Source organism: Crinia signifera, chromosome 4 (genome assembly GCF_055691185.1).
Source record: "Crinia signifera chromosome 4, ASM5569118v1, whole genome shotgun sequence".
NCBI classification, from domain to species: domain Eukaryota; kingdom Metazoa; phylum Chordata; class Amphibia; order Anura; family Myobatrachidae; genus Crinia; species Crinia signifera.
In genome coordinates this window covers 97,802,042-97,827,586 of record NC_139220.1, presented here as the reverse complement: position 1 = coordinate 97,827,586, position 25,545 = coordinate 97,802,042, and the positions used below count along the sequence as shown (strand labels likewise).

Below are 25,545 nucleotides of genomic sequence, written 5' to 3'. Positions count from 1 at the left end.
TCATGTAATTGCACACAATTTTATTTATGTGACTCCTCAGATCCACTTGTAATTATTCATTCACTTCTTGTTCACATGGTCCCTCATGCTTCATCGACATCACTGCATTCCTGCAAAAAAAAAAAAAATCAAACTCTCCATTTTTTTTTGTCCATTAGAGAAAAAAGTGTGCTATCCAGTCTGAATTAGGCCCTATGCCTGGTCTTCAGTAACATGGGCTGTTATAGCTGAAGATGAGTTTTTTTTATTCCATTGAAAGGCATACATTGAGTAATGTGAAATACCACTGGCTGTTGTAGCCACAATTAGTTTACCACGTCCCATAGCATAACTCACTTGTTTCCAATCATAGTCCATGTGGATGGTAAGTAGGAAAAAGTTATAAAAAATATATATATATATATATATATCAACCAGTTTTTGCAGGTCTGGCAATATTTTACATATACAGCAGGCATTCTGTTGATGGCCAGCACTGTGTAAGCTGCTGGCCATGGCCCCAAACCCTCTGCCTGCCTGCCTAAATAAAGGCATGCGCAGTGTCTAATCCCCGCTACTTCCCCTCTACACCCGCCGTGGGACATGCCGGCCACACACATTATGCCATACACTGCAATGCCCCTGACACAAGATTCTGCACAAAATGTCCCACCGTAAGGCTTCTCATAAAATGTAAATGACCTGCTTATTGCCAAGAGATAATGCTTGCTGCCAGGGGTTAATTTTTGTTGTCTGGGGTTAATGCTCATTGCCAAGTGGTCACTGCTTGCCCATCTCAATCGTCTTCCCCCACACCCCTTTGCCTCGAAGGAGGCAGACGGAGGAGTGCGGGGACAGGCGGCGGCTACGGGCGGAGAGCAGTGGTCAAGCCACCCAGATTGCTCAGGCGAGCTACCGGTAGCTCGTGAGCAACGGCATGGCGATCACTAGCATAGAAAATCTTAACCCTTTGAGTGCCAAGTGAATTTGTCAAAATAGGTGTAAAAATTGCCAAGCAAACATTTTTATTCATCATAATGACCTGTGATGTTTACGTTATAAAAGAAGTATAAAAAATAAATTTTTACACAACATTTTTTTATTTGAATTCATATAACAAACGTGAACACACTGGCATTTTTAGCAGATATATTGCACACCTCTCACAGAGATGTTGGCACTCAAAGGGTTATTATTGCTATAGTATGAAAATCATATACAGATTATTTATGTATCCATCAAGACACAACTGAGGAATAGAGGAATGGTCTCTGTGAAACATGATACAGAATTGGCAGCCACCTACTAATGCTTTTCCAGAGTGGAGAGTATTAAATAATTGTATTAATTTGGACCTATTCACAAATCGTTTTACACAGACGCTGCAGGCAGAGCTAGGGGAGGGGGGCGGCTCTTGCCACGCGGCGCAAAAGTCATTAAAAAAAAGTGTCTAAAGAAAATCACGCCACTGCTTGCCGCCCCCAGCAGGTGCCGCCCATAGGCCCGTGCCTCACGGGCCTAGTGGGAAATCCGGCACTGGTGCAGGCAAGGAAATATCAAATTTGATCCAGTAAATCAAATGTGAACACTGTGCTTTGAATGCAAATCTAAATCGATATTGAAATAGATATCAAATGCAAAAGTGCTCATTGAATGTGAAATCGAATGGAAAGCAAAGGCCAAATCGAAAGGGGGTAAAATTGGGGAAATCGGAAGCAAATCAAATCAAAATCGAATTGAAAGTAAATCGATGAGTGTGTGCACAACTTGTTGGGAGGTGGCACTTGGATGCTTGTGTTGGGAATGTCAGCCCAAAAATCACCAAAAACCAATAATTATTTCCACTGAACTGCACCAATGTCACCTTGAATGGAGTATAAATGGGTAGGAGAAAGACATCCCGGCCCGGCAGCTGTCCTACTCAGTAAATATGTATACATAATTATAAATAAAAAAATTGTCAAAGTTAGAGTCTATTCTATTAAATTTGCTATCATCAAAACAGGGTTTATAACCAATAAATGAAAAAATGTATATGAGAATAATAAATATACCATAGAGTGACTGAAGTGACTATATAGTAGTATTTTCATACCTGTTTTTAATGTTTTATATTCCAGTACTCACCTATTCATAGCACCGCAAAACATGCATTTGTTGCTATAGGATATATTGTCAGATCCACAGACTGGACTGTAGTTGAATGGACATGCTATTCCATATCCCTGACATTCTTCCTATAGAGAAATGTATTAAAAAGCAGTCACTAAATAACCCATGTATTGTTTTACTAGCATACTGTACAGCTATAATAAAAATAATATAAACATAACACAAAGAAAAAAGGAACAAATAGGGTTTAAGGATAACAATATGGTTAAAAAGTTCTTATCTGCTGCTAAATTCTATGTTTCTATGGGTCTTTAAAATATCTGAACTTGCCTATTCAATGCTGTCGTTACCGACTGTTCTTTCGGACACAACTGTAGATTGTCGAATTCACGGCTGTTTTCTGACAATTCATGGCCGTTTTCACCAATTTCGGGACTTTTCCAACACTTGACTGTTGGGACTTTGAATACCAACAGTCTAATTACTGTTGGAAGCCAGCAAAAATGGACTGGATTCCAACTGCAGAGACGTTCCAACAGTTGTAATCCTGGATTTAATACCTCCCTATGTTTCTAACAGCCTAGAAAAGTTAACACTGACAGGAAATCTGTCAAATATTTAAATTTGATGTCAAAATTTGATGTCAAAATGACACTGTTCCCACAGCAACTTAATTTGAATTTACTCCATTAAGGTGAGGAGCAGGGTTAAGCTTTTATTATATAGGATCGGGCCAATAATTACAGAATGTTTTTTTCTAAATCATTTTTCCTTGCACAACACCCGGATTGTGATATTTTCTGTAATTAACAGAATAATAATTACAGACAGACTAGACCTAGAAACATACACAATAGGGGTAAAGTAAATGTTAATCTTGATTTGTGCACCTGGATTATGATACTTTCTGTAAAGAACAATTACAATAAATGGTTATCGTTTGGCTTATTTTATAAATATAATATAAATAAAAAATAAAATTTTATTTTTAACATAATTACACAGTAGTTTAGGCTGAACAAATACATCCATCAAGTTCAATCTTTTGTTAGAGGATATGGTCTAATTCAGGGGTGGGGAGCCTTTTTTGTGCCAAGGGCCATTTGGATGGGGGAAAAAATCCTTCGGGGGCCATATGTAAAAATTTCTCTTACAAATTGTCCTGCTGCAGCCGTCCCACGCTCCGGCAGCTGCCGCTGAATAGGACTGACAGTCTCCAGCTGCTGTTGATTAAGAGGAATCTCGCGAGAACTACCGACCTCTCGTGAGAATTCCCCTGTAGTTGACTCCCAGCAAAGCCGCTGGGCAGGTGGGTGGGAGGGCCACTCAGATGGCTGCGGGGGCCGCATACGGCCCCCGGGCCTGAGGTTCCCCACCCCTGGTCTAATTGTTATATCCCTATATATAAAATGTGTATTTTTATTTAATTTTGGACAAATTATGATTATTGGTTGTACCCCTGGATGTTTTTTAACCAACAAATGTTTGTCCAACCTTATTTTAAATGTATTTATTGTGTCTGCTGACACCACCTCTCCAGGAAGAGAGTTCCATAAATGAATTGCTCTCACTATAAAAAGTTATTCCTTCTAAGGGTAGGAAATCTTTTCTATATGTATGCCCACATGTTATCTAGACTCCTTTATCAAAGTAAATAGGGTGTCTGACATTTTATTATATTGGCCCCTGATATATTTGTACATGTTAAGCATGTCTCCGCTTAACGTCTCTTTTCCAATGTAAACTATTACAATTTGTGTAGTCTGTCTTCATAGCTTAAATAACCCAACCCATTTATTAGGTTGCTCTTCTCTGAAATTTTTTCCAGTTCTAAAATGTCCTTTTTGAACTGTGGAGCCCAAAATTGCACTCCAAATTGGAGATGTTGACTAACCAATGCCTTGTAGAGTGGCATCATTACATTTGTGTCCCTAGCCTACATGCCCCTTTTTATACCTGGTATTATCCTGTTAACCTTATGTGCTGCTACATGACACTGAGCACTACACCCCAGTTTGTTGTCAATTTGGACTCCTAGATCCTTTTCCAGTTCCGATTTACCCAATTCCACTTACTATTTGCTACTTTCCAGTTCTGAATGGCATTTACCCAATGCCACTTTCCATTTCTGAATTACCCAATCACCCCACTTAGATTATAACTAACACATTGGTTATGTCTCCCAAGATGCATAACTTTGAACAATCGAACCTCATATTCCAATTTTTCACCAACTGAGTGTAATCACCCTGCACAGTTTTGTGTAATCCGCAAAGATGGAAACTTTTCGGAGTAATCCCAGCCTTATATCATTAATGAATATGTTAAATAAAAAAGACCCTAGCATTAAACCCTGTGGTACACCACTTAGTACTGGTATCCAACCATAGACTGCACAATTTACAACCATACTTTGGACATTAATCTGATCTACATGCTCCCCTGCGCATTCGCACAGGGGAGCGATGGTTTGAGACTGTGCATGCGCATACACATGTATGCGCATATGCAGGATCTTAGTGTGTGCGGGCACAGCGAATTGCTTGTTCACTGTCCTGTTAGCACCTAGAAGTGTGGGCAGGGGGCGTAGGTGGTGGCGAGGGGCTGCGCCCACGGGAACGCCCAGCGTTTCATGGGGTCCTTATGAAACGCTGGGCATTCCCATGTAAATGTGCCAATGATGCGGGGGTGGGCAGCTGGCATCAGCGGATGTCAGCTGCCCGCTTGCTTACCAGAGAGGGAGCGCACAGATCTAAGCCACCATAGGTGGCTTAGATCTGCGATCGCTTGCAAAATAATTCGATGGTCGGTGACCATCAAAATATTTTGTCCCTGCAAACGAAGGCTGCAAATGGATGTTTATGCTAAACATACATTCACATGCATGTGAGGATATTCACTATGCTAGCGGGGGCTGGCATTCGTACGGGCCAAGGGGTGGCGCATATATGACATGACGCATATATGACAAGCTGCAAATTCGAAGCTTTGTGTGTCAACCAGAAAAAGGTCCTTTGTTCTCTATCTTGCCAGTTTGTTACCTACAGTATCTTTAAATTTTTACCCCTAGTCCCAATTCCTCCATTTTAATTATCAACCTCTTATGTGGCACGGTATCAAAAGCCTTAGCAAAATCCAGGAAGACCACATTATCTATTATCTATTTCCATTATCTAATACCAATAACATGCTGACTTCATCGTAAAAGTTTATTAGGTTTGTTTGGCACGACCGCTCAGTGTGTACTTTCAGCAGGTGGGATCTTTGTCAATGACTGACTTAGAAGGTTAATTCCTCAAAATGTGGAAAATAGGATGTGCATCAAAATTAAGTATACATTCCATGAGGAAGACCAGCAATTATGTTCAAATTGAGACTTCTTTAATGGTGGATTCCAGTAGAGATGAATTAATATGTGCGATGTAAACACTGATAGATGCCTTACGCTCATTGGAAGCTTGTTTGTAGGGACCCAAACAAAACAAGCACTTCTTTGTAAAAAGAGGACATTTTATACAAAGAAAAAGAAAAGAGACTGTTTTGTGGGCCGCACACTAATACAATTAAAGTAAAACTTAGCTTTTAATAAACTTATTTTCAAATTCCCTTTTAATAGTTTGAGGGAAATAGTAGTGAAATAAAGAAGTTAAAATCACGGACACACACAAAACCACATAGAACATACACACATATATAGTGCAGGCAGATTTGGGGAGACAGATAGGTAGCAGCATTATAGAAAACAAACTGCACCTATAAAGTCAGGTTATCTGTTTAAAATAGCCTGCTAAACAAATTATTGTTATAGTAACCTGAACAAGATTTGATTATAGTGATGTGAATATTTCCAGCTAGTTAAACCACCACTAGGTGGCAGCTGAGTACTGTTGAATTACATCTGATCCATAAAAATAAATTCACATTAATAATCACTATATATTCAGGAGTTGAAATCTCCCCAATCTGAATATCACTAGTCATTCAAGCCAATTAAGGCTATAAGTGATAAACTGTATCCCTACAAGGGTGTGCTATAATAAATACAATACTTTCCAGTAACATATCGCTGTGGTTTTAAAATACACCCTTTTACTTTTCGAGCACTATATATGTGTGTATGTTCTATGTGGTTTTGTGTGTGTCCGTGATTTTAACTTCTTTATTTCACTACTATTTCCCTCAAACTATTAAAAGGGAATTTGAAAATAAATGTATTAAAAGCTAAGTTTTACTTTAATTGTATTAGTGTGTCCCCCACAAAACAGTCTCTTTTCTTTTTCTTTGTATAAAATGTTCAGCCTATGACTGTTGGGTACAGCACCCCCCAAATCTCAAACGAAATATAGGGGTTCTCTCTAAAAATTACTAATTTTCTCTTAAAAAGCATATGAGAAAATTAATTTAAATAGTGTGCAGGCCTGCTACTAGCCACTTAAATGTGGCAACCTGATATAAAAAGAGGACATGCCTGAAACTGAACTGAACTGATAACCCGAGGATATTTCCATCTTCCATCTTGTTGTTCGACGTATGATTTTGTATGTGACAAATAAAATTTGATTTGATCTTGCACCACTTTTCTTTTCTGGCACTGTATGGAAATGTTTCACAGATGAGCTATAAACTGCCATGTGTTTGTGTTGTTGCGCTGTCACTTAGAAACTGCTGCAGCTTTTGGCTTATATTTGTGAAAACAATATTATGAGCTGTGAGGTGGTCGAAATTGTTTGGAGATTACAAAACCAAAACATGTGAGGGCAGTTTTGACAAAACAAAAGCAACAAATTAGAACCAAAACTAAAACATAGGGTCAGCACACATGTCTAGCTGCTATCAGTGAGGCACAGTAATGTGCTGCTGTTAGTGAGGCAGTGTTGTCCTGCTGTCAGTGAGTCAGGGATATGCTGCTGTCAGTGATGCGTGGATGTGCTGCTGTCAGTGAGGCAGGGATGTGCTGGTGGCAGTGATGTGTTGCTGGATGTTGACATGGTCACAGTGGAGACATTTGACATGTTGACACTCCCAATGCAAACACAGACAAATTGTTAACATGTTCACAATGTCAACATTATGTGTGTCAACAGTATTATTTTAAAATAACTGCAGACTGACTGCTTCCTATCCAGAACTGCTGTTTATCCCTACTACCACTAACTGCTCTCTATCCCTAACCTTAATGTGCCATGTTGGATGATACATTACAAGCATTTTAACATGCTTACCGTATGTTGACATTCTGAATGACAAAATATAACCTATAATACATAACATAATATATTTCCTACGACTACTGTACTATTTTTTTAATACACAGCAATGTATTGCAGCAATTGCAGACTGTTAATTGTAAGAACAAATAGATTAAAACAAGTTTAGAGTGGAAAGAGAGGGCTGCTTAAAGCAGAAATAGTTAATTTTCCTTCTTACTCACTTCTGGGTGCCGGATGACTCACCGACAGTCAAGATTCCAACGGTCGTTTCTCCGACATCGGAATCTTGACTGTCAGGAGCCAGACAGTCGCTATTTTCCTATGTGATGGTCCACAACTCCCATAGAGGGTGAATAGCGCATGTCAGAGAAATGACCATCAGAATCCTGACTGTATGTGAGTTATATCTTACCCCTCACTTCCAATATATTCCCAGTATGTGCTGCAAGGGGAATCTGACTGTAGTGGTTATTGTATAGCTCAATAATTATACAGTACTATGAAATTAATGACGGTTATTCATACTATACAGATATGCAAAGGAATACCTGAATTGTGCATTCTTGTTTATGCATAACCTTGATGTCTTTTTTCATACGTCTGTAAAAAAACAGTACAGAAAAATTAATGTTAGTAGGAACGCGTGTTATCTTGGTACACACTGGTTGATCTATTGTTCATTATATCAACGATATAATGTACACCCTATATGTCTGTGAACATGGGTACTTGCTTCCTTACGGCGCCACCGATGTAGATTGTATGGCATCTGGCGATGCGACCGATTTGACCCGATTTTTAATTGTACAGCCACCCTGCTGGCTGATTCTTAAGTGAAATGCCCCCCCAGACCCGATTTTTCACTGTATACCCACCCTGATGGGTAATTACTATGTCAAATGCCCCCTCCATTGTTAAATCCACGCCACGATCAACGCCAACCCGAAGCGAGTGCGAGCGCAGCGAGTCCGCGAGGGGCGGTGGTACACGTCCTCCGACCTTTTCATACCCCCACTATCCACATCGGCGTGGAGTTGATATTATATAGTGTGACGAGCGCAGTGAGAGACCGAGCCCGAAGCGTGGCAAGCGCAGCGAGCCCCGTGAGGGGACGTGCATTACTTCACATGTATTCCGTGTCCCCGCACTGGGCTCGCTGCGCTCACCACGCTTCGGGCTCCGTGGCTTGCTGCGCTTGCCACACTATATCAAATCAACTCCACGCCGACGTGGATAGTGGGGGTATGAAAAGTTCGGAGGAAGAGTACTGCCGCCCCTCGCGGGCTCGCTGCGCTCGCACACACTTCGGGTTGGCGTTGATCATTGCCATCAGGGTGGCTGTACAATGTAAAATCGGGTATAATCGCGTCGCATCGCATGCCATTGTAATGGCATGCGATGTGACCGATTTTAAAATTGTATAGGAACGTCTTTAAACCCCGAAAATCGGGTCGGTCGGGTCTGATCGGGTCCCATCGCATACCTTAAGTTATGGTATGCAATGGGACCCGACGGGCGCCATGCTAGGAAACAAGTACCCAACATTGTTTACAGGCATATCTGATCTGCCCTGCAGTACATCCTATGCCGATATACTGGGGACTGACTGGCAAAATGTAACCATGAGTTTTTCACGTTTTTTGTTTGAGCCGACAGGCATAATTGAATGCCCTATCATCCACTATGGCCAGATGGGAGAAAATGGTGTGCTAAGCACAGCGAGGCACCGTGCACAAAACATTTGGGACAAACACCGTGAAAACTCATGCCAACATTTTGACTGTCAACCTTCCTATTTTCGACTTTCCAACTCTGTTGACCTATTTCAGGTGTCAACCCAAACCATTTGGCTGCAATTCCTTATGGCTCCTCATCATCTGGAGAGAGGAGAAGTTGCCTGGGACAGGTGGAGGGTGCTGGGTAACAGACATCAGAGGAAAGTCAGGGATATTAGGAGGAGGGATGCAATGTAATATGCATCACAGGAGAGCCAGGGATAGGACAAGTAATAGGCACCAGATGAGAGTCAGAGACAGGAGAAATAGGCTGGGTAATAGAATTAGTCGAGCAGGGAACACAGGAGAAGAAGGCTGGGATAGGTGGAGGTGGATGGATTCTGGGTAACAGGTATCAGAGAAGAGAAGGGAGATAGGAAAAAAGGTTGGCATGGGAGGAGGAGGAAAGGTGCTGGGTATTAGAGGAGAGCTGGGGTCAGTAGGAGGCTGGAACCAGGGAGAGCAGTATGAGGCTGGATTAGGACACATAAGGAAGCCAGGTACTATGATGTGTATTGAAGGTTGAGGGAAGATTTGTAAAGCGGAATAAGCAGGGATAGGACAAGGAGGCATGGTGCCAGGTGTCAGAGGTGTAGGTGAGCCGGGCGCAGAAGAAAGCATAAGCCATGCATTAAAGGGAGTGAGGGGACTCCATGCTATTGGCATATCATTATTCACTGGCAGCACGTACCTGGCCATTCACTGGTAAACTAGCACTGAATGAGGACAGCCAGTAGTCTCCTGCCCATACAAATCAGATGGGAGTAGAGCTGCACAGAGAGAGAGGGCAGAGCCACATGTCTACACTATCTCTCTGTGCAGGGCTGGTATGTACATGTATGTATGTATGCAGGGCTGGTATGTACATGTATGTACATGTACCTCACCGCTGTCAGCAGCTGTAAAACAACTATAGATAGCTTACGTACTGGGTAATAACTTAGTGGGTAAATTTAAATATCCACCCAGTTATGACATCTGGCACAACATATCAAGTGGCCAATTTGTAGGTGTGTCGGAGCGACAACTGGATGGCAGACCAATCGGCTTCTATGTAGGCTGTGGAATAATACTCAGGTCCCTACCTATATGATGTACACTATCTGTACTATTATCACAGAGAGTGTTACTATTAATTACAGAATAATATCCATTATGGAGGAAGTCATTAATCATTTGTGGACTGAATTTCAAGACCAACATTTCCATTCACCAAAATTAAAAAAAAAAACGCAGTAAAATGATATTTAAAAAAAAAAAAATCTTACGAAATCATGTACAGTATTTCATCTTTATAACATCTGTGACATCCTTGATGTCAGCATCAACAACACAAAATCTCTGTTGTTCAACAGCAATTTAAGAAGGAAGGAAACCTCTATACATATTGTCATAATATAAAAAATGATCTCCTTGGTTTTTTTTGTCATTATTTCTAAACAAGAGAAATGCATTTTTGTTCTACATTCAGCTACATCTTGTGATGTGGACTTACAGTTTGGCAGAACAGAGCATGCATTCATTTGAATAGCTGATATAGTCTGTGCCACACAATGGCTTATACATCCTGTTGCAGACCAACTCCTCCTCATTCATTTTTATATAATTATCACAATTAACCTGTGCAAGAACAGAAAATTCAATTATTATTGAACATGTATATATATATAAAATTAATTTGGTTATACCTTGCATTATGACAAATTTTATACTGATACTTGGCGCTTTGGGCCTAATTCAGGTACAGATGAACCTAGGCCCATCATTGAAAAGTACAGATTTTTGTTACTATGAGCATGTATAAAAAATGTTTGGAAGCAGGGCGTCAGCAGATGGTCAACGACTGACAGTCTGTTACCGTGCAGGGAGTTGAAGGGGCGGTGACCGGCACCATTTGTGTGGAGGCGTGTCAACGTTGTTTAGGAGGTGGGAAGAAGTCAGAAATCTTCATTGTAGGTGGGAGATTTCCTAGCCTCTACGACAGGCAGCTTGTGAGGCCACGTGGGTGCCTTCAGCCGCCTGATAGTGTGCGAGCGAACCGATGCTGCATCCTATGATGCAGGTCAGTTCCTTACTGCATCATACTTCCAAGGAAGCAGTAGTTATAGAAACACCCGGCACATCTGAATCAGGCCCTTTATGCCTGTGTTAATAATCCAGATAGTACCGTTTTGTTCTTTGCGATATATTTTTATTTTGTAGTTAATTTATTTATTTTTTAGAGCTACAAGCATTTTTTGTTGACTTAATATATATAATCAAACAGACAATAATACACACCATGAATCATGTGATTTTTCAATCAGAATAAATCCAAGAAGTGATCAAGACTTTTTTTTATACATGTTTGTATTTTAGGGCGTGTTGAAAGATATCCCGCAACATCAGCAATGATAAATTCGACAGTACTTGGATAAAGTAGCAACTGACGTGCCAGACTAAAATTACACAAGTTCAATTAGCGTTCACAGACTCGGAAGTCTTTAGAATCTTACTAGTCATCATCTTGCCTTGGTAAATCACTCAAGGGGATTTATTTACTTCCTGACAAGTTTCAACTTAAATCACAAGTCTAAATAACTGGTGCCAAACCCATGCTCTGCATCGTCAGACACAGTTTTCCTGGCTCCAGTTGAGGTGTTCTGCTTCTCCTCCAACTCCTGCCTCCAAAGTTTTTTAAATTATGCTACCTATCTCTGGAATTCTTTACATCTCCCTATCAGACTCTCCACAAATCTTTAAACATGCTCTCAAGACCCCAAACACAGCCAAATCTCATCTTAACCCACTGTTACACTTACTGTCTACCTCATCAGCGTCACCCCTGTCTGCCCCGCCCGCCCCTTAAGTATGTAAGTTCTCAAGAGCAGGGCCATCTTCCCTCGTTGTTCATGAACTCCCTTGTGGTGCTATATAAATAAAAGGATACTACTACTACTAATAATAATAATGTACTGAGTCCAAATTAGGGCCCTTATTCAGATCGGTGCGGATATTCCCGCATTCTTACGGAGCGGTCCGCACGCCACGGTGTTTTGCCGCATGCGGCCATCGTCCGTAGAAACGCCCACGTGTACTCCGCATTCGGACGGACTCACTCGTTAAGAACAGGGCGTGTTTACGGACGACATACAAAGCATGCGTGTGCGGGAGAAACACTCCGATTCGGCACGGTATCACAGAGTATTACAGAGTATGCTCGGGAATACCGCATCCGAACGGGAGCCAAGCGGTGCTACCGCACGTAAGCGGAGTATTTACGCCAAAAAACCCACTATGAACTATCTTCTGCAAAACATCACATGACCCACTTATTCAATTACCTAGCCTCATAAAAAACAGCTTATTTGGAATTGGAATCAATTAGATTCCAATATATCCTTACAAGCATGCCTAACACATGCATAGCCCACATTAACCCTTACAGCAATGTAAGTGCAATGGTTTCTATTACACCCTGTGTCAAACATTATAAACAATCTACACATATACTATGTAAAGTGCAAATAAAACCGACAACTGTGAACTTGCATAAACATTTTATTAACATATACATTTAGCAAAAGTGAAAAACAAATAAATTAAAATTTAAAGCAGCTGGTCTTTCAAGTCCTGCAGGTCAGCTGGCAGGAGCCGGAGATGGTGCTCAACTCTCATGAGGGCCCCACGCACCCCCTCATCTGCCGGTGTGGTGTCATCTGTGGGCATGTCAAAGGGGCCAAAATTAGTCATGTTATTCATGCATACATTTCACATACTACGACATAAATTGCACAAATGCTAGGTGACATGTGTGTATATATATATATATATATACAGATATATATCTATCTATGTAGACAGATAGAGACACACATAGATAAATATATATGACACATACATATATACATACATGCAAACTTATTTTGCTACATAGTGTATTTTGGCCTCCACCCTTAACTCTGCAGAAGACATAACAGTCATATTGTTTCTTCGCAGTCACAACCCACCCATGACTAACCAATGACAAGCAGGTCATGGCCTCCGTCAATAAGAACTTGTCACAATCTGCTCACTCTAAGTTCAGTGATGGTTGGTGGCATGGGAGTTATGCAAATGTCAGGAATGCACAATACACATCCTCAAAATCATAATTCTGTCTAAACCAAACTACAATTCTGTGAGGACAAAAATAAATCAGAACTACAGGGGGGGTTTAGGTAGAGGAGGCTCCTGGGACACTGCCAACTTGTGACTCCATTCCAAGGTAGGCCGGCCCATACTCCATTTCTAGCATACATCCTACAGTTGATAAATAACATTGACCAACAATATAGATTCCACTATTTGATGGGTCATAATCAACGCTTGCAGCAGGTGAATTTAATCCACAAATGAACCACTCATCCCTTTACTCCAGGATCCTGTTTAACTACAACGGTTATGTGGCATTCAAAATGGAGCTCCAACCCATCCCACAAACCGGTGTAATTCAGAGGTGTCCTGGATGAAAGGGATGCCTTGGACACCCCATCTAACCCGTACCTGTATCTGTAGCTACCCACTTTGGGGTCTATATGAATAGTATGGGCCCAAAATTTTGTTATCAACACTGACACATAACAAATACCTGTACAATAACTTCATGAATGATGCATTATGTTAACATACCAATCTCCTGAGATTCCGGGGCCTGGCACGCCTCCTCCCCATCGTCATCCGACTCCTCCGGGGCAACCGTGGCCTCCTCAGACCCCTCCTCCTCCGCCTCCGCCTCCTCCTCCTCCTCCTCCTCCTCCTCCTCCTCCTCCTCCTCCTCCTCCTCTTCCTCCTCCTCCTCCTCCTCCCTCCTCCTCCTCCTCCTCCTCCTCCTCCTCCTCCTCCTCCTCCTCCTCCTCCTCCGCAACCAACACCTCCTCCTCCGCAACCAACACCTCCTCCTCCGCAACCAACACCTCCTCCTCCGCAACCAACACCTCCTCCTCCGCAACCAACTCGGCTTCAACATCCTCCTCCTCCTCCACCACCATCTCCTCCTCCTCCACTTCCTCCTCCTCCACCATTGCCGGCACCTCCTCCTCCTGGTCTTGGCCCTCCTCCTGTGCCAGGGCTGCCTCCGCCTCTTCCCGGGCCTGTTGTGCTTGGGCTCGTGCTGTGTGTTAGAAAAAAACATCATGGTCAATGTGGGGTCATTGGGGCACATGTAGTAATCCATAACAAGACATATATGGAAGGGTGATAATGATGGCAAACTATGCAGGAAAGTAGCTCCTTACTGTTAATGGATTCAAAATAGTGACATTTAAATTAGTATGTGATTGGTAGTAATTTGTTCACACATTACAACCCAGCCATTTATCACTGTGTAACACATATTAGATCTGGCACATTGTATGCATCAGAATCCTCAATGCTATGGCATTACATATAAAAGCCACATGACTGCATGTTAACCAGGAAGAAGCACACATAACAGTCTATGGACTTTTAAACCCATGGACACCCACTTATCATGAGACACATTTTATTGTTTATATATGCTATGTTGTAAGTGCGAAATTTCATAGCTAAAATACTCACATTCCGCAATTTCGCCCCTTAGTTGTGTCAGCAGCTGGGGCTGGCGCCTGCGGAGGTCGGACCACCGCCTCTCCAGCTGCCCGAGGGACCTACGCACCCGAGTGCGGGCGTAAATCCGGCGCCCTGCCGCAGCGTAAGCCCTCCGCTTATGGCGGTTGGTTATGAAGGGCCCCGCACGGCCCAGCCTTGTCTCCATGACGGAGACAAGAACTCGCAGCTCCTCATGCGTGAAGGGTTCTGCCCTCCGTGTCTCCGCCATGTTGACAATGGCATCTATCAACCAATCAGGTGGTGGCATTGGTTGATCACAGTTATTTGTGTTAATAACTTTATTGTTCATTTTTACATTAACAGCGTCTCTGCGCCAACACAAATGGTGACAAATTCGCATGCCTTCAAAACCGTAGTGTTGATGTATGGCAATGAACAAATCTGATATATATAAAACACAGTGTGTATGCACTTAGCAAATCCAATGACGCCTCGCTCCGCCAAGCAACGCGTGCTATAGCTTAGCAACGCATAGCTGTAGTTAGCATTATTTACTCTATGCATCTATGTGTATGCGTACATTTATGTGTAAAAGACACATACACACACTTGCAGGTATCCTGAGACCACCATTATCCAACAGCCCTGCCTGCCTGCCTGCCTGTCTGCCTGCCTGTCTGCTCCTTGAAATGTAGAAACATGTGAATAAATTCTAATATCATATATATAGATATATATATATATATATATATATATATATATATGCAAACAAATCAGACATCAACACATGATAAAATCCCAAACACATTACAGAAGAAATCAATGTACTCACCAGTCATCAGGGATAGTATCAACTACAAAAATGAAGATAGAACAAACACATAAGATCCCTTGTCCAAGGTCTAATAATTAGCACCTATATAGAACTTCCCCCAAAACTCTTCACATATGCTAAATATCTCCTATTTCTTTGCCATTAGGAGGGCAGGCTGGCTAATGTTGGTTTTGTAACACTGACAACTAACACACCGGACTTATTTGAAGGGGTGATTGTGACTAAAATGGGTGTGTTATGTCAACTCAATAACATGTACCTGAAGTATCTTTGCGCCACAGAGTCCCGCAGCTGGTATCCCCTCCGGCATTCAGGGGCGCGGGATGGCCGCATGGGCGGATCTTGCGGCTCAGATGGTACCTCCCACTCCTCAAAGGGTATCTCACGCCGCACAGCAATGTTATGCAAAAATACACACAGGCCCACGATCCTCGACACCATTTCAGGCGCATATTGCAAGTCACCACCAGTGCGGTGGAGCACTCTAAATCGACCTTTTAAAAGGCCAATTGAGCGCTCCACCACTTGCCTGGTGGCAACATGCGCCACATTGAATGCCTCCTGTGGGCCCGGTGCTGGGTAGCTGTACGGCGTAAGTAGCCAGGGCGTACATGGGTAACCGGAGTCACCCAGAACCCACGCATCACGGCCTTCCAGCTCTTGTAGTCTTTGCCATATCCCGGTTTGTCGGATGACATGAGAGTCATGGGCACTTCCGGGAAACTTCGAGTTGAAGGCGAGAATTTCCATGGATGGGCCACATACCACCATCACGTTCAGTGAGTGGAACAATTTGCGGTTCCTATATATCTTCTCACTTCGAGATGGAGGCACAAATGGTACATGGGTGCCATCCACAGCCCCTATCACATTAGGGAAGCCAGCAATTTGTTGGAAGGCGTGCTGGCTTCTGCGCAGGGTCTCGGGGGCAAATGTCATGGCCATGAAGTGCCCCTTGCGCCTGAACATGGCCGACGTCACACGCCTCAGGATTCGGCAGAAGGCCGGCTGAGATATTCCAGCAAGTACTGCCACTACTTGTTGGAACGATCCTGAGGCGCAGAAATGCAACACCGCCAGCAGCTGTGTGTGAGGCGGAATTGCTGTCGTGATCCCGTGTAGAGGTTCCAAATCGCTCTGAATTAGGTTGAGCAGATCCAGAATTACATTTGGGGGTAACCGGTACCTAGTAAGTACCTCATCATCGGGCATAGCAAACAGAGTCACCCGTGTGCGATAGATTCTAGCACGTCCTGGCCTCCTTGGGCGACGAGTGGGGAGAGCCGCAAGTGCCCTTACCCTCCTCTCCATGTAGCGCAGAATAGCTTCTGCAACCTATAAAGAAATGAACATAAATACTGATGCACCTATGCACATAATGGCCATATCCCACTACAAATTGATTTGTAGCCTTCAATACGTACAATAGATGGGCGCCCCGTGTAATCCCGCAGATCCATTTGACTCTCTAATGATGACACAATAATATGAACTCAATACACACCGTCCAAAACACACAGATAAAGGTGTCAGCATTTTTTGCCAACATCATGTACTATGAGACATTTCATCTATTGCTGGGACATGTTGTCCTGCAATAGATGAACCCACACAGGTTTAAGACCTGTGAGTGAAATAGTGAACATGTGACATGTTGCAATAATGATACACACACTTTGCTGGCCCAACAATCTGTAGGCAGTGAGGCAATGGTGCATACCTTCATACACTTACATAGTGAATGGATATCATATCTACAAGGAGCATGGAAGAGCTTACCTTAGACCCTGACAAGTGGTGATCTGGAGACAACTGATTCTACCAGCAACTCACTATTTATAGGGCTCTCACATGTGTTGTCTATAACAGTAGAGATGAGTATTGCCTGACTTGTGGCGTGGATTCTCTAAGGGAATGGGCTACTTTTAGCTTGCAATGAAACGCCATCATACGACAGTAGTCATGAATCAAATGTCATGTCATGCTAGCAAATAGCATGTGTATTGTGCAATAGTCCCAGGTGTATCCGAAGATTCTATGCAATGTTATCATTGGTGACCAGTATTTCATTTAGAACTTTCGCCAGGTTTTCCACAATGGAATTTCCGCCACCGTATGCGGCGCGAAAGAACAGCGACGTACGCTCACGCACGGAACGCAGCTGCCGCTGATGTCCGCCAAACAGGATACTCAAACAGTATAAAAAGGGGTATTACAGGGTGACAATGTTGTTGCTAACATGTCTGGCTCCCAACCAGAGTTAGACCCAGAGCTCCAGCAACTTTTTGCCAAGCTGGACTCCAGCACCACCTATGTGCCACTGCACATGCAGGCAGTGGGTAATGAGGAGCCTGCTGGCCCTTCTACAGCAGGCCAAGCTGCACATGACCATTCGACAGCAGAGCAACCAACACCTGGCCCTTCTGCAGCAGCCCAACCTGCAGCTGGCTCATCTGCAGCATCAGCAGATTTGTTTGGAACACAACAGGGGACTTCACAAGGTAGTACCATGGCCAGCACTTCAAGTGCAGCGACTGGTGCCAGGGGGCGTGGCCAGGGACGTAGCAAGGGGCGAGCCAGTGCAACAGCCGAACCACCAAAAAAAAACAAGGCATATGAAGCACAGGAGCTGGCCATCCTGGTTCCCCGAGCACGTGATTGGATAGAGTGCCCATCCGAGAAGCTGACACACACACGCCGATGGAAGATTTGGGAACAGATAACGGCAGAGATTAATGCAGTTGCGCCACAAGTTCGTGAGACGGACCATGTGAAGAAGAGGCAAGTTGTTTTGTCATACATGTGCCCAGTAATAGCCAAGTAATGATTTAATTGATGCTTATATGCATTTTGCAAATGGCACATGAGGTTGTTACGATACACATACATTATTGCCATGTTATTTCCTTGAGAGTCAGAGTAGGGTGATTGTGAATGTGTATTGTAACGGTTGATATCATAGTTGCATGTAATATTATATATGGGACATTAATCACATGTTGTAAGATGTAGCACATAGCAATGGCTGCAACAGCTAACATTGGGAGTGACATGTATTAATATGTCAACTTACATTGCAGGTGGCAGGACTTCAAAACCAACCTGAAGAGGAAGATGACCAAGCGGTGGGACCACAGCCAGACATCTGGGGCCGGCCCCATGCCATCAGGGCTAGAGCTCACCCCCCTGGAGGAGATGGCGGAGAGCTGTATCTCAGTTGAGGAGATCAGGGGGGTGAGCACGATGGATAGCGAGGCCCCAGCTGAAGTGTTTGCGTCTTTTCTGGAAGGTAAATATTGGTCATGCCATAAACTTGTGCAAGTAATTATCGTAGAATGTCTCCTAATTGTGTTTATCTTTTCCCACAGACACCCCACCGCTTGGTGAGGACTCTGCTCAGGAGGTGGAGGAGTCCGTGCCACCTGGCCCCAGAGGTAGGCCTGTGCAGCAGCAGGCATCGGGCCAAGCCGATTTGGCCGCCTTGGCCGAGGTGCTTGGGGACATCAACCAGCAGGGAGACTTGGCATCAGAACGGGTGCGTAGGACCGAGGAGATCCTGGCGAGCTTGGTCAGCACCCAGCAGTCCATGGCTGCGAGCATGCAGGCCATGGCTGCAAGTGCTCAGGTGCTGGCCGAGCAAGCCACCCGCCAAAATGATCTCCTCCTCCACCATAATGAGCTTATGGTGGAGCTGGTTACCAGCAACAGGGTCCTAATGGCATCCGTTTCTGGTGCATTACCAGCGGAAACACTCCCTGCTGGCAGGAGGGGTAGACCAGCCAACCCCTCCACATCATCTGCTCCACCTGCCCCAGCATCTGGGCGTCCCCGAAGAGCTGCTGCACAGGCCAAGGAGCCTACCAAGGCCAAACGTGGTCGGAAATGAACTTGTGGCCGCATTAATCTCTACCGTTATGTGTTCCCAAATCTTCCATTGTGCTGTGTGTGTCAGCTTCTTGTGTCCAATCACGTGCTGAGGGGAACCAGCTGAGCCCTTGCTTCATATGTCCTTTGTGGTTCCCCTGTTGCCCTCTTGTGCCTGGCATTACTGTCAGCTGTACTTGAAGTGATGGCCATGGTACTATCTGGTGAAGTCCCCGGTTGTGTTCCAAATGAGTCTGCTGATGGTGCATATCAGCCAGCTGCAGGTTGTCCTGCTGCAGAAGGGCCAGGTGTAGGGTGCCCTGCTGGAGAATGGTCAGGTGCAGCTTGCCCTGCTGTCGAAGGGCCAGCAGCCTCCTCATTTCCCACTGGCTACATGTGCAGTGGCACATAGGAGGTGCTGGAGTCCATCTGTGTGCTATTATATTTGTGTTTTATTATTATTTATTTTGCTGCATTCCTGGCATGTTGTTTATAGTTTTGATGTTTAATTTTATGGTCATTGCATGACAGTGGCATTGAGTGTGACATGAATATAAATAAATGTGTTTACTTTACCCAAAATGTGTGGTTTCATGAGTACATGTCGAATACACATGTGTATTGCTAGTATTAATATTCTGTCATGTCAATTGTTAGCAGTTTTTAAGTGTCTGAGAAGTACAGCATATGTGGGGGATTACTAAGGTTTCCTTGAAGCAGCAATGGTTTCAATTAAAGCACTGACAAGCGTCCTATTAGTGAGTAATGAGTAAAGGAGTAGATTGTATTGGGTTCAGGTGTTAATGGTTGTAGTCATTAGGCGTACGTTCGCCTACCGCATGAACGAGTGGTGTCCGCAAAGCAATAGTACACTTGTGGACACCGCACATTTCAGCCCTTTTTGCTCGCGTGCATTCGGAGTGGTTTCCGAATGTACGCCCCCCAACATAAGTGTACTCCCCCGTGTCCGCCCATGTTTCCGCCCCGTTTTGCCCACTTTGAAACTACGCCCATGTGTCATTCCGCATGACGCCCATAATACGCCCCTATTTCCCGACTGATTGCGGTGACCAGTTTTGGACGGTCTTTGTCCGAACTGGTACCGAGTCAAGGCGTGGCACATGCGCGTAGCGTTCTACACGCATGCGCAGACGCCGTAAAGACGCAATCCGTAAGAACGCGGTAAAGTCCGCATCAATCAGAATAAGGGCCTAGGTGCGCTAGGGCTACAATTGTCACGACCATCATCAGCGGAATGCACATTATTATTGTATATATCTATTTCCTCAAATAGGTTACATGACTTATATTTATCTTTAACACCACAGCGCACTGTTTTTTATTTGTATATTTATGTTGTCATAGCCTTGTAAGCTTGTTTATACACTTGCAGCCATCTTGTTTTTCTTTATACATATTTAGTAATGTCTGGGGAAGAGTTGGCGGCATAACTTTTTATGCATAGAAAATCTGTCAGATGCCTACTGCAGCAAAAGAATATTTTCTCGCTGCTGCTACATCCAATCTATAAATCCAGGCCAGAGACAGGAACCATATTGGTCTAATCACACTTGTCAGCTCTTTTTTAGATAAATAGCTGTTCATTATAAGTATACTTTTCAAAATAACACCTGCGACAACTGGTGAATTTCCATAGACCAGTGGTAGCCAACCCTAGCCCTCGAGAGCTACCAACAGTTCACATTTTCCAGACAACCTAGCTGCTGCACAGCTGCACTCATTAATCACTGACACATTTTAAAATATACACAGATGGAGCTAATTAGCTCACTTGTGATTCTGTGAGGAGAGCTGCAAAACATGCACTGTTGGTAGCTCTCGAGGACTAGGGTTGGCTACCCCAGCCATAGACTGAAATCCACCAGTATAGATAATCCTTTATTGGTACTTGTGTACTAGCACGGCATCGCAGACCATAAGGCATACGATGGTATGCGATGTTGCGCGATGGCAGGCGATGGTATACAATTTTAAATGGTATACCATGGCATTGTATGGCATTGTTTGCCATTGTATTGCATGTACAATGGTATGCGATTTAAAATTGTATAAGCACCCTAATGGGTGTTTACTATGTTAAAAGTATCCCCAATGGCACCCCCACTATCAACGCCAACCCGAAGTGTGGAGAGTGCAGCGAGCCCGCGAGGGGCGGCGGTACGCGTCCTCCGACCTTTTCATACCCCCGCTATCCACGTCGGCGTGGAGTTGAATTTATATAGTGTGGCGAGCGCAGCGAGGGGACGCGGAATACATGTAAAGTAATACGCGTGCGCTCGCCACGCTTCGGGCTCGGTGCGCTCACCACACTACGCTTCGGGTTGGCGTTCATAGTGGGGGTGGCATGGGGGTGCATTTAACATTGTAAGCCCCCATTAGGGTGCTTATACAATTAAAAATCGCATAGGGGGCTTATACAATTTAAAATCGCATCGCATCGCTGTGCATCGGGTGTATGGCATGCGATGCGATTATAAGTCGTACACACTTATATAATACACAAGTACCACTTTATTTATTATACCCCTACTCAGTGCCGGACTAGGACAAGAAAGTCCCCCAGGGAAAGAAGTGGTAGGGACCCCATGCCTAGGGATGTGATCAAACTTCAGAGGGAGTGTGGCTAGACACAACAGAGACATAGCTGACTATCAAGCCCCATACACACTACACGACCGCGGTCGATATAGTAATCCATATCAAGCGAGGGCAGTCGATATGGCCTCTACACACTGAACGGTATTGGCCCCCATGCGGACCTGCTGAACATGAAGGTAATTTGGCTATATTGCCAAACTGAACTGCATGTTTAGTAGATATCATTCACATTAACGATATTGAGTGTTCACACTAGACGAAATTATGAACAATATCGCTCAGAAGCCCCTTTGTGAGCGATATTGTTAACAATATCGCCTAGTGAGTATGGAGCTTCAGAGAGTGCATGGTCGGGCAGGATGCGGTCGTTAGGTCGACAGTAATTATGGCACAGTCAATAGGTTGTCCTATTGGTCGACATTCAAAAGGTGGACACGTGAAATAAGGTTAAAATACATTAGTTCGACATTGAAAAAGTTAATTTTTTTCCAAAAAGGTGGTTTCAAATTCCTAACAATCCGCATGGACAAAGCGGGAGAATATAATAGTGTGCTGAGCATAGCGAGGCACTGTGCCCGAAGCATCGCAAGTGAAACGTACCATGCGAGGGAATGTGGTACACTTATACGGTGTCCATGCTGACTTATGTCAACATAGACACGAAAACCATGAAAAAATCATGTCGACTTATTCCTCGCGTCAACATTTGACTATATCAACCTAATGCATGTCGACCTCTTCCATGTGTCGACCAATTGTGGTCGACCTATTGACTGTTGACCCATACCCGATCTAGGGCCCCATATATACGGGTATGAATAAAAAATCTCTCTCTCATAATAGTAATGCACTGTAGTAAATGCACCATAGTCTAGCACAGTCTAGAACCTCAGGTAGTGGGACCCACTGGGAGTTTCCTATGTTTTCTGAGGGCCAGTCCAGCCCTGCCCCTGCTAATGGTATAAATAATTTATTTAGGTCTAAATATGGCTCACATTACTTAGAGGATGCCTCTGCTCTACTAATAACAATAACGCTAAAATTCCAGGAAACCATTCTCTGAGAGCTGACCCTAGAATGCAATACACTAATAATAGATCCTTTGGCCATTTGGAGAGAAATCATCAATCTAAACATAAAACTTTCCAGAATTATCCTAAGAAAGTGATAAATACATTAAACACTACTACAGTATACAAATTTAAAACTACAGTACTACAGTATACACATTACTGTATATTAAAAGTAAAAAGACTACTATACAAATTACTGTATATTAAAAGTAAAAAGCAATATACAGCTTAAATGTCTGTTTAATCAGAATCAAAATGTACGGTAATTATAGTAATCAGTAATCAATAGAATAAAACTTAAAGTATTTTAGAATATTGTCATAGCATATTTTATGTCATGATTGTAGATTTACATACATACCTCATATTCTGTTTCAACAGGGTTGCATCTGACACCTAAAAAATATACAATTTACATACATTTAAATATTGGGAACTTTTCATATACAAGATCTTTTTCTACAAAGTACAATTGAAGAAAAAATATTTCAATATTATGTTCAAGTGATTTTCAGCTGTATCAGACTGACAGTATTAACCCTTTGAATGGCAATATCTATGAGAGAAATGTTTAAAATATCCAATAAAAATGTCAGCATCGCTCACATTTGTTATATAAATTCAAATAAAAAATGCTGTGTAAAAAAAGATTGTACTTCCTATATAAGGTAATCATTACAGGTTATTATGATGAACAAAAATGTTTGCTTTTTCAATTTTCACATCTATTTTGACAAATTAATTTGGCACTCAAAGGGTTAAACTGGATACACACTATAGGATTATATGTCCATTTGATTTCATCAATTTATCTGAATGATCAGTTTTGTCCAATTTCTGGCTTTTGGGAGCAAATGGTTATTGTCCTTTGCTCGCATACATTACCAGATGTATTACTCCAACCATAAAGACGGGACAAATAATCTCATAGGGTAAATTTACTAAAATGCGACTTCTCTTGAAAATAGGATGTTGCCCATAGTACCAATCAGATTATATTTATTAATTTAGCACCATCTAGAAACTAATAGATAGAGGGCCAGATGTACTAAGCTTGAAAAGTGATAAAATGGAGAGTGATAAACCACAAGCCAATCCGTTCCTAACTGTCATGTCACAGGCTGTGTTTGGTTGGTGGTTATCACTCCCCATTTTATCACTTTTCAAGGTTTAGTACATCTCGCCCAAAATCTGATTGATTGATTGCTATGGGCAACATCCCATGTTTAATATAACTTCCATTTTAGTAAAAAAATAACAGGAACTGGTTATTGCTATTTCTTCCCATTATATCTCTCTCCATGCATTGGTAGATACCCTGCTATAGTAAACAATTCATGTTATAAAATGATTGTATCATATATAAAGCATATACAAAAAAAAATATGATAATAGATACACAATTCGCGCACAAAATAATCAAAACTATACAAAGAGCATTAAAATGTTTCCACACCTGAGAAAGTGATAACTGCTACAAAAGCAATAACAGTGACTGAAATGGATTTCATGATTGAATTATTGTTGAGTGCTGCCTCAGTCTGTCCACAGAAAGGTATTGTCATGTTGTCAATGTGCAGCCTTTTATATTCTGAGTTGATTTGCTTAAGGTAGGTCTAATGTGGAAATGCAATCATTATTACACTAAATACACATACAAAATCCAAGGCGTAGCATCCCTCTGGATCACTTGGACTTAATGTCTCAATAGCTGTAACATTTTCAAATATTGGCTTTCTCTGAGAGACTGAATAGGGTGGAGAGAGAAAAGAATAAGCGAGTGAGTGAGGAAGAAAACTAAATACACAGTAAGGAATTTACTAAATAAATTGTGAGAAGTTGAAAGTGTTTCTAGATCAGTCCAGTGGCGTAACTATACAATCCCCCCCTGGGCCACTCAGTTACCTAGTGCTTTGGGCCACTATACAGGTAAAATGAACAAAGGGCACTGGTGGTCCAGTGTGTCCTGCGGCTACAGCCAAGGCTGCGACTCATCAACTGTACAGCAGCCGCGGCAGTCGCACAGCCAGGAGCGAGTTGCTGAAAAAACGTTAGCTAAAGAGTGTCAAGGATCAAGGCACAAGCAGCAGCCGGGGAGTGGGTGCCGAACAGAGGCTGACATGAGGGAGCCAGCATGTCAGGGTCTGTGGGGAGTGCTGAGATTCTGCTGAGGGGTCAGGCGGGTCGATAGCAGCCTGCCTGCTTAAGCAGCATAGTCGGTCATCAATCCCCTCTGTCTGCGGCGCCTCCCCTTCCCGAGAAGCGCCACCTGCTGCCTGCAGCTGTCAATCTCCCCATGACCCAGCACTGCGGAGTGAGCGGCGCACCGCCGGAGCTGATGAAGTGACGTCCTTCTATGACTCCTCACTGCTGCCTGCTGTATCTCTGTCTTTCTGTGAAGAGCCTCACCGGGAAGCAGACGCCATGCTACCCACACTTAGGTACCCACAGAACTGGATTAAGGGAAGGGGGTTTGTTATATATATAAAATAGGACCTGAGCATGCTGAGAAGAAGGGAGGGGCCCCT

General features: G+C 43.2%; 1 protein-coding gene across 1 annotated transcript; it reads right to left on the bottom strand.

The window, feature by feature from the left end:
• LOC146074195 (double-headed protease inhibitor, submandibular gland-like) lies at positions 1-24,586 on the bottom strand. Its single transcript, XM_083182043.1, has 6 exons — positions 24,474-24,586; positions 23,379-23,413; positions 10,572-10,696; positions 7,850-7,901; positions 2,107-2,216; positions 1-110 (listed from the first exon to the last, which is right to left on the bottom strand). Exons 1-6 carry the CDS (start codon positions 24,580-24,582, stop codon positions 53-55), a joined length of 489 nt encoding a protein of 162 aa, XP_083038169.1. The 5' UTR covers positions 24,583-24,586; the 3' UTR covers positions 1-52.
• Between the last annotated feature and the right edge of the window lie 959 nt (positions 24,587-25,545).

Coding starts and splice junctions, on each gene's coding strand:
- LOC146074195 (XM_083182043.1), bottom strand. CDS start 24,582: ATGACAATACCTTTCTGTGGACAGACTGAGGCAGCACTCAACAATAAT. Junction 10,697..23,378: donor CTGTTGAAACAGAATATGAG/GTATGTATGTAA, acceptor GTTCTTGCACAG/GTTAATTGTGATAATTATAT. Junction 2,217..7,849: donor AACAAGAATGCACAATTCAG/GTATTCCTTTGC, acceptor ATTTCTCTATAG/GAAGAATGTCAGGGATATGG.